Below are 10,390 nucleotides of genomic sequence, written 5' to 3'. Positions count from 1 at the left end.
AGCGAGTGAAATCTTGAAAGCTAGCGAGATCAGGATGGTCTCACGAGGCTACGTGAACGCAGGGAGGATCCATCACACTCACCTTCTGGCTCACCCTATGATGGGGATCAAGTCTGATGGAGAACTGACGGTTTTCTCCTGTGAACCCCCTTTATACCAAAACGCTGCCAATGCGCCATTAAACAGTAGCTTTAGGTTAGAAACACGTTCAGCGGTCGTCTAGAACACGTCAGATATGTTGATATGCGTAGGAGATGAGTTCTTTACAAGTTACGTATCAGTTATGCACAAGTTACTCATAGGTTTTGGATAAGCTAGACTTATGAGTAACGTACACTTAACGTATGTCAACATTCAGATAATTTATGTGTAACTTATGATCAACGTATGAGCATACGCTGGCATACACATCGACATATTTGCAGAATGTCGACGTGTCCCTGCGTACTTCAGCGTGCTCATAACTTATACAAAAACACTTATCCAACGTCTGCCAGTGTTTTTGCCAGATTCTCCTTATGTCAGGCATATGCTGGTCTAAACCGTCAAGGTTTGACCGGAACTCTAAACGTGTTTTTCCAGTTAAAACTTATTTTCCTTTCTGTTCCTAATACCTTCCATTTCAAATCCTGAATATCAGCTTGTTTTTTTTCAATATTGTACAAAAGTATTAACTCAGGCTGCACTCCTGCTGGACGAGGCAATGAGACTCATCTTACTGATGCCTTAAATACTAGTGTGAGATGATTAGGATTCCTTTAGATACAAAGTTAGTCTCCATCCCTCTATTTGTCCCAGAGTGTCTGAACCTTGTCTTGGTAAAGTTTCATGTATTTAACCCCCAGATTTTCCTTGAGTATTGAGGTAGTGCAATCATTTTCTCTGACCAGACCATTGTCAAATACTGTATCTGTTCTCCCCTGCAAGGATTAAAAAGAGCTGCTTGAATAGAGAACACTGATCTTATTCTTGTTGAATAAGGCTAAGGTCCTTTTTTTCTGATCCTATTAAGAAAAACATGGATCTAACCTGACAAAAGCTGAAAAACACAGTGAGGATTTCACTGAACTAGAAATACCTCTATGGATTTATTATTTGCTGACAATAATTCTACATCTTCATATCAAACACGTTTGAACTTATCCAGTTCAAGGTTTAGAGATAAGAACCACAAACAGCCCCCCAAGTCTTTTTGATTTACATTTTATTTGACAAGACAGTGAATTGAAAAACATGTACAATATAATTCCCCAAAAGCATACAAAATGATAAGTGATCAGTGATGCATAAGAAAATGAAAGGAAATCAATAACATTCACAAAAATATGACTACATTTCCAGTGTATGAGAGTGGCTTTGTTCTTTTCAGCATTCCCATTTCACCTCCCATGTTTGTGTTTTTTCCTCATTCCATCAGCGGCTCGACTGTCAAAGAATAAATGCGAGAATTGAAAGGCTAAAAATAACAAAAGAAGGCACGTCTGGCTCCGTGACGAAAAGCTGAAGTGACAAATGATGAAGAAGAGAGACAGAAGTGGATGAAAACGATGGAGGCATAATTAGGGCTAAATGAAGGAGAGGGTTGAGACTGAACCTTATCGTTGACGTGCACAGCTTATGTTTGTGGCGTTTAACCCGTAATTGTGGAGGTGGGGAGACCGAGCAGGCACCTGGGCCACAATGCAAAACAGAGACTGAAGGGACAAACTAACAGAACTACTGCAATACCTTCACATTATGAATGAGGGGCTTCGGCCGGTCAATTCACAGATTCCTTCTTTCTTTGTCGATTTTCGTTTAAGCGTCGGCCTTCACGACTATCAGTAGAATATAATACAATCCAAGGTAGCTCTAAATGACACAGCTCTATTCAACACGAGGCGCTTGGTAAAAGCAAATGATTCCCTAAATGAAACGGCAGAACCAGAACTCAATAAGGGAATGCTTGCAGACTCATTGGTCTCTCATATTATGTGTCCTGGTGATTGTCTTCTTCCCTCTTTCCTCAAACACATTAATCCACAGGAAGCTAAACATTCATTCATTTTGTGAAATTAGTTTACAGACAAAAAGAGGCAAAAGCATCACATTACTCCCCTCTTTGAAGACAGTTTTTGTTCTGCCGCAAGGCTATAAAATACATCACACATGATTGTCCAACACTACAACGAAAAAGCGAATTAAAAAACCTGGGCAGCTAATGTGACACAAGCGCTTTCTGCAAAGAATGGAAATAGGTTTCCTTGCTCAAATATCCATGCAGCATGCACACTGGGGCCTCAGATTAGATAATGAAAGGTTTCACTCCATCAGTACTTCTTCTTTTTAACTGAATGGTGATACATTTTTTATAAAACAATCAAAACTTATAGTAAAAACAGTAATCATCTACTTGTCACAGATCTGTTGGGAAAACATCTTTAAAAAAATTATAAATTTACCCTTTGTGGACATTTTATTTTTGTTTAAAACTTAAAGTCGTAGGGAAACGGATGTCCCGACCGTCGCATTTCCGAATTCTCCCGAATCGTATATGAGAGAATAAAGTGAATGTGATTGGTCGTTTATCAAGAAGGTGGGATTGTTGTGGCGGAAGGTTCGCAAGCATGTTTGGTTGTAGCCGGTGTCTCTGGAGCATCTTGCTAACCAGTTAGCAACTTAGTGCTAGCAGGTTCCCAATGGGGAATTCCATTGGGACCAAGTAGCACTAAAATGGTGACTTAGAAACGACGCTGTCAAGGAACGCTATGGACAGCGGAAACATGCAAGAGGAGGAGAGTTTAGTGTCGGAGGTCGTGGATGAGTCTCCTCCGTCATCCATTTTTTATTTAGAGGAGGAAAGCGGGGACAAAGCAAGAGGACGCAAGGGCGGCAGAAGCTTGGTTTGGTGTAGAAGGCTTAGAGCCGTACATGTTTGAGCCCTTGCCTCGCAACGCTGCCAGTTCTGTTAGCTCTACGCCTGCTGAAGAAACAGACGTTCATCCCCGTGAACACTGGGACGGAACTCATGTTAAAATAAATTATTTTTATTTCTTATTTCAGCCGATGCGTATATTTGCTGCGACATATGAATCAAGATGCTATGACCGAAAACATTTGATTGACAGATGACCGTTAATATACGATTGGCCGAATTTAGGTGTACAAGCTGACGTATAACTAACTGGCCTGCATAAGATGACGAAAAAACCCCACAGGTTTTAAGACAGGATTTTTTTTTAATACAAATTTTCGAAATTTTGGGACAATACTATCTTATAAAGAGTACATTTATATAAATGATTAAGACAGAATGATTTGACATTTAAATATGACTTCCCTAGGACTTTAAGATCAGTCAGTTTCTCGTCTGCAGGAGTTTGTGAAGAATCACAGAGAAATACTGGAAGCTAACCACTACTTTAGCTAACAGCTAATCATGCTAATAGTTACTTCAAACAATCTGGAACATATTTATGTTGATAAAAATAACTTTAAACTTAAAAAAATAATAATATACGCAAATTAATTTAATCATTTTTTTTACTAGCAACATGCTGGCTTCAGTTTTAAAAACTGAATATCTACGTCACCACAGAACAGCCATCAGTCAGCTTAGCTTTCTTGTTCCAATATCTATGCTAAAATCAACAAAAACACGAAATAATAAAAAGCATAATATATTGTAAAGTACATTAGTACATCATCAATAAATGTAGCTGTAGAAAAATGTTGGAATTTGCTGAGTCATTGCTAGCTGTGAGTAGACGTTAGCTTCCTAAAATCTTTATAGCATTGCTAATACATTTTAACAGATTTTAAGTATCTTATCCCTAATTTATGCCAATTACTTTATCAATTTTTTTTTTGTATTACTATTTTAACAACCTATGGATCAAAGAAGTGGCCTGCATTGTTTTTTTTCCTGGACTTAAAGTCAAACCAGTCTGTTCCCAAAGACATCTAAGCAATTATTTTACAAAAAAAGATGCTGCTTCACTGACTACCTGTTAGCTTAAGAAACAGTTCACTTCCTTAATAAAGATTTCTAAATGATTAAGCATACTGCAGTTGAATGTTGCAAACAGTAGGGAAGATATTGACTACATGTAATTAATCCACAAATCCTCACATAAAAACAAATGTTCCTCTGTCTTTGACATATGTAAGGAAAAAAGTGTATTAGGTGCCTAAGTTTAAGAAAAGTAAGAGACTCTCTTCCTTTTCATTCACTCAGCTTTTACATGTGTTGACCAGGTCTACAAATCTGTTGTTTATCCGCTGCCTATGTGCTCTAGCGGGTGATTATAACTGGCACGGTCAGCCCCAGCCTGTTTTCTGACAGCCAACACGATGAACTCAGGATGATTTGGATGGATCGAGAGAGATTAGGCATGGTGAGAAAAGAAAGACTGCCTTCCTATCTGTGTCGCACTCTGCGGCTGAAAGAAAAGGCAATTCAGTGCCTACTGTATTTTTGGATTTGTGCTGAAGACAAACAGAGGCAGCCTGGGGAGCTGTCACACAACACAAAAGAACACATGACTGAAATTAGATTTAAGCTGGTGGAGTGTATGACCATGACAGATGCATCAAAACACCGATTGTAAGAAAAAAAAAATAAAGCAGCGTTCTTTTCAGATATTCAGAGATGCTTTTACAAATGATGGGGTTTTTTTGAGTGGGGGGGCAAACAGCCTCGGGAAAGTGTTTCAACAAGCCACTGATCATGCCATGCAGAGCAATATGAACAAGGAATAAAATCCACACCATCGATTTTTTTTATACTCAAAACATCTTCGTATTAAGTGACAACTTTAATGTACTCGTGGAAAAAAAAAATAGTAATATACACTTTGCTTTTTTTTTTTTTAAGTCTTTCTTTCAACGTTTATCTGACTTTCATCCCCTGTACAGAGGCACCGATAACACCCAAACCTGTTTATTTTTTTTTTATATATATGCACATTTCACCAACAATATATTATAAATCAATATTATCAATGCTATTTACAATCGTTATCATTTGGTACCGTTTGACATCTGTGTTGACCAATTTTTAGTTTCAGCCAGAGGACATTAGGGCAGAGAGGGTGGGATAACTTTTGTCCCCCTTATTAGCTAAAATGCAAAAATGATCTGCACACATCCGAATGTGTGATCATGTCAAATAGTTGCAATGATTGTAATGGCAGTTTCTCCAATATGTACTAAACTCTTACACATGATGGCAAATGTTCTGTATATCTTTTAAAAATAGTTCACAACACTTTGATGAAGGGGGAACAAAAAAACAGTGTCTTTGTGTGACAGCTTGTGAATTTCTACTAACCCTGTTGTGTTTATTGTTGCAAGCTGATTTACACAGCTGTGATGCCACCAGCTTGTGCAATTAACACAGCCAATACGGATCACAGCATCTTAATTACGTGATGTTGCCAGGTTACAGAGCCTCCAATTCTGTCTTGTCCCCTTTGTTCGTGCTAACGAAGCCTCCGCTGTTCAGACAGCAGCGCCGCCAGAACATTAACTTTTCTACTTTTTGTTATATAAGAGGCTCATTTTAGGAAATTTCAAAGTTGTGAATTGTTTTCTTAAAAACTCAAAATAGCCCATGACGACCAACTAAAACATGTTTTTAGTCATTTTTGCAAACTATAGCAGTAACTGAGCCATGATGCATCTGCTTTCCCTTGATCTACCTTGAAAAACCTGCAGCTTAATTAGAAACTTAGTAGCCTGAGCATGACTTGGATGTAATGCATTTATTTATAAAAGATCTCACAGATGGCAGCTCAGAAACCAAGCAAGAAAGTCCACAGATTTGTCTGTAAACATGCTGCAGTGGGTAACGCTAGTCTGCAAGGTGGGAGGATTACGATTAGCTACAATCCATCTCTTAACATGATAGTGACCATAGCGTACAGACAGGAGAACAAAGGAGGGCATAGAGCAGCTGTAAATGCTCCTGATTGGCCCAACCTGTCTCTACCAATCCAACATGGCCAATTATAAGAGGATCTTCAGTGAAATGAGTAGAAAAACATCAAATAGCGTATGCAAAGATCCTTGAGTGTGAATACTTAAGATGAAATGATTTTATAGATAAAAAAAAAAATCCAAAGACATAACTTTAAGCATGTTTTCAGTTGTGATTAAGGGCTATTTTTAAGTTTTTACAATAAGGAAACAAAGTCTGAATGGAGATCTTAATAAAGAAAGAACTAAAGAGGTGTGAATACTTTCTGGCTTTGTTCGTCAGTGTGTTGCTGAGGCAGGAATGTGAAAGCTTCTGTTTTCAGAACAGATCAGAGGTGGATGTACTTTCCCAATAACTGAAGTTTCCCAATAACTGAAGTTTCCCAATAACAGAAGTTGGAATTAAAATGGATTAAAGTATTCTAAAAAAAAAAAAAAAACTACTAACTACTATGTCCCACGGCTGTAAACAGACGAGCTCCCTCTCATACATTAATAACAATTCTGTGAAGTTAAAAGTCATGGCACAAATGTTGCATAAAACACTTTGTTAAACCCAAAACTAGGTGGTTTTCTGGCTGTTTTTGGTGTTTGTGTGGATTTCAATTAGTTACCCATCAGAGCTCCGGTTCGCCTATATTACAATCAGCACTGCATTTTAAAGCCCGCCTCATCTTATGCGTCATCACATATGATTTCAAAGGCTTTCTGGCTTGAGAAGGTTGCAACTTAAACTAACTTAATGTCACAAGAGCTTTAAAAAAAACTGAGAAAAATAAAAGGCTTGATGTTTCTGTTAAGCGAGCTTTGTAAATTCCTCCTGAAATAAAAGTTCAGCTAAGTTGTAAACATGAAAGGAAACGTGAATACACTTTAACCCATGCCTCCCACTTAGAAAGAAAATCATCTAATACCATCCATAAGCAGGTTACTTTAAAACTTTAAAGGTTAAATTCACAATAAAAAGTGGAAACAGGTGTCGTGGTCTCTCCTGTTGTTTTCTTGCTGATTTCGGTGACCTGAAACTTTCCCGTCCGCCTCTGATGTGGTGGTTTTGTTGCTACGGTTACACATACATGGGGGTGGATACAAAGCTCTCGCCACGAGGAATGTTGGCAGATGAGGGCCCGTGGTTGGACGAATCGTTGCCGTGGTGACTGTCAGCAGCATCCTTGTTCCGGACAGGAGGGGCTCCACCGTTCAGGGCTTCGGTGGCCTCCTCATCCATGATCTGAAAAGTTCAACACAGTCATGTTTAGAATCAGATATTTGATGAGGATAAAAATGACAGAATTTAAAAAGTCCCACATCTAATCTAATCTGTGTCCTCTTTACGTTAATAGTGGTTTATTTCAATTTTTTTTAGGCTTTTCCAGTTTTTTTTTTAGGTAGGGTTGGGGTAGACTGAGAGCACAGAAGAGGATTAGGGCCACTAAAGAAACCAAAAAAAAATGAACTGATTTTTAAATATGTTTTCAGTTTAAATTCTGTAATTCTGACTTTAATCTCAGAATTCTGACATTTTTTTCTCAGAATTCTGACTTTAATCTTAGAATTATGACTTTTTTTTCTCAAAATTATGACTTTAATTTCAGAATTCTATCTTTTCTTCTCAGAATTCTGACTTTTTCCTCATAATTCTGACTTTAATCTCAGAATTCTGCTTTTTTTTCCTCAGAATTTTGACTTTAATCTCAGAATTCTGACTTTTTCCTTGTAATTCTGACTTTAATCTCAGAATTCTTTTTTTTCTCAGAATTTTGACTTTAATCTCAGAATTCTGACTTTTTTCCTCATAATTCTGACTTTAATCTCAGAATTCTGCTTTTTTTTCTCAGAATTTTGACTTTAATCTCAGAATTTTGACTTTTTTCTCAGAATTCTGACTTTTTCCCCGTAATTCTGACTTTAATCTCAGAATTCTGAGTTTTTTTTCTCATATTACCAATTTAAAAATCAGTTAACCTTTTTTTCAGTGGCCCTAATCCTTTTCTGTACTGACAGTGACATGCAATATAAAACAAAAACCTACTGTGTGCATCAATATCTCACTATAGCTGTGGTCAGGCCTTTATCAAAGAAAATAAAATAGTATTTTAAGCCAGCAAGTCTCCCAACAAATGTGAAATAAACTAATTAAATTGTTTTCCTCACTCCTGTAGTTTCCAACAGCATATTGAAATGAAGAAGAAAGTAAGAAAGATTTGACAGCTCTCTATTAGTCATTTATGAGTCTTGTTCTAGTTACTTATTTTTGCATTTAACTATAAAATAAAAATAGTATTCGAAATGCAACTCTTTAGTGTAATTTGGTGATTCTGCTTTGCTTCAATCAAGTCCAAACATAAAATAACACATATAACAGGAATACTCAATCAAGAGCAACTATCCTGCACTTTTCTGATGCACGCCATTTTTAACACACCTGAATATGAAATGAGTGTGTCGTTATCCTGCCTCCGCTGAGCTAAATGAGGGGATTGAGCCTTTAGATTCAGGGGTGTTAGAGAAGAGATGCATCTAAAAGTTGCAGGATGGTAGCTGTGGAAGACTGGACAACTAAATATTGATTATTTTAAATAAAACCAACAGGTTATTTAAATGTTTGTAGAAAACTGATCTGTAAATGTGTATTGTTTTAATAAAAAAAAAAAAAAGAGAACAAGAAATAAAACAAGGGCAGCTTGAGGCAAACTTTTAAAAAATTATTTTACTATTTAGCCAAATCTAATAAAGAGGCATCAATTATTTTCAATTGTCATTGATATCACCGTAAAAGACAATAAAAAATGGTTAAAGTTAAATGCCCATGTTTACACACAGCAACACAAGGGGCCTCGAATGGCCCCTGGACCGTACCTTGTACAACCTGAGCCTTAGAATATTCTTGATATTCTCTAAAATTAAAAACTGATCAAAAATTATTAGGAAATTATTGCAAGTATCAACCACTAATAAAAAAAAAACATTGGCCTTTAAGCGTTTGTCATAAATATAAATAGTCAGGTGAAAAGGAAGGAAACCGAAGTTTATAATGGTTTGTGTGTGTCAGACCTTTAAGAAAACAATCTGATCTTCACCAGCTTCTAAGATTATTTAAATGCCACAATGCCAATATTTATGAAAATAAAAACAGGAATGAAAGGGAAAAGATGTTAGTAGGTAGAAAAACAAAGCCCACTGGTTCTGCTTTCAAAAGAATTTAAGAATGAAGGAAGCCTCAACATGCTGCCATGAAAAATCATCTCATCAGATGATCAACATTTCTATGACCAAGTCTGTAAAAGTAGCAGCTTTTGGACATTCTACAGAGAAAAGTGTTATTTCCTTGTGGGAAAAAAAAATCAAGATGGATGCCAAGCTTTCCATGCGTGGACCTCGAAGTAGATTTACTGATGTTGAAATGCTTAAAGAAACAGCAAGGTCTCTATGAAGGGAAACTATAAACATCAACTTCTTAAAGTCTCTATTTCTTCTTTTCTAAGCTTTCCAAAGTCAACTCAAAGCGTATAAGAGGAAATATTGCTTTGCCACTAAGGAGTATTCATTTTTATGCAATATTAGTTGTTTTCATCCAACCCTGAAGAAAGACAACAGTGATGGTAAAACCTATTAATTCAATGATAAATTATGGTAAAAAAGGTTTATTTTTGCCTGAAATCATAAAATCAATGTTTTGTTGTTGGATTTTAATGATAGACTTTATTGAATCAATGTATGCATTTGTTGCTGGTGGCCTTGCAGCCTTTTTTTTTTTTTTTTATTGTCATTACATTGTCACAAGTGCAGATCAACAGCAGTGTGCTGCCATTGTGCGCCAGGGAAGCAGTGTGGGATTAAGGGTCCTTGCTCAGGGGGCTCGAGTGACAGTCCGTGGGAGTGGGGCTCAAATTCAGAACCTAAGGATTCCAAGCGCGGCACGCTAACTGCTAGGCCGCCAAAGCAGGCATTTAGCGTAAAGGGACCCACACTGGAAGCTCATTCCCCCCAGCTGGGATACGAACCCAGGCTTCCTGTTTGCAGGACAGGTGACTTACCACTTGCGCCAGCCAGACGCTAGCAGATTTAACTTTATTGATCTCGCATTGGAGAAATTTACCTCTGCATTTAACCCATCCCCTTGGGGAGCAGTGGGCTGCCATTGTACAGTAGGACGCCAAGGGTCTTGCTCAGAGAGCCAGAGTGGCAGTCTGTGGAAGTGGGTTTCAAATAGGGCTGAACAATTAATCGCATTTTCAATATAATCGCTATTGAAAAAAAAGCAATTTCCAATTCGCGGACGTCTGCAATTTTTGGCTATGTAACAATTAGTGAATCAGACGCGTTCTTTAGGTGTCAGTAAAATGTTTAAAGTGGATTTGCCTCCACATGGAAGGGAAGACAGTTGCAGCAGTGAGATAATCTAATTTTATTACTTGTTTTTAGAGTTTAT

General features: G+C 37.3%; 1 protein-coding gene across 2 annotated transcripts in view; it reads right to left on the bottom strand.

Moving 5' to 3' along the window:
• Positions 1-4,935: 4,935 nt before the first annotated feature.
• LOC107086737 (nectin-2-like) overlaps positions 4,936-10,390 on the bottom strand; it is a 579,618-nt gene continuing 574,163 nt past the window's right edge. For both annotated transcript variants that reach the window (XM_015377866.1, XM_015377867.1), the window contains one exon: positions 4,936-7,189. In XM_015377866.1, the coding sequence (XP_015233352.1) occupies positions 7,025-7,189 (165 nt within the window). In that variant the 3' untranslated portion in view covers positions 4,936-7,024. The remainder of the gene's footprint in view (positions 7,190-10,390) is intronic.

The sequence above is a fragment of the Cyprinodon variegatus genome, unplaced genomic scaffold (genome assembly GCF_000732505.1).
Source record: "Cyprinodon variegatus isolate N-32 unplaced genomic scaffold, C_variegatus-1.0 Scaffold160, whole genome shotgun sequence".
Classification (NCBI taxonomy): Eukaryota; Metazoa; Chordata; class Actinopteri; order Cyprinodontiformes; family Cyprinodontidae; genus Cyprinodon; species Cyprinodon variegatus.
Note: the sequence above shows the minus strand (reverse complement) of the source record. Positions and strands in the feature narration are given on the sequence as shown.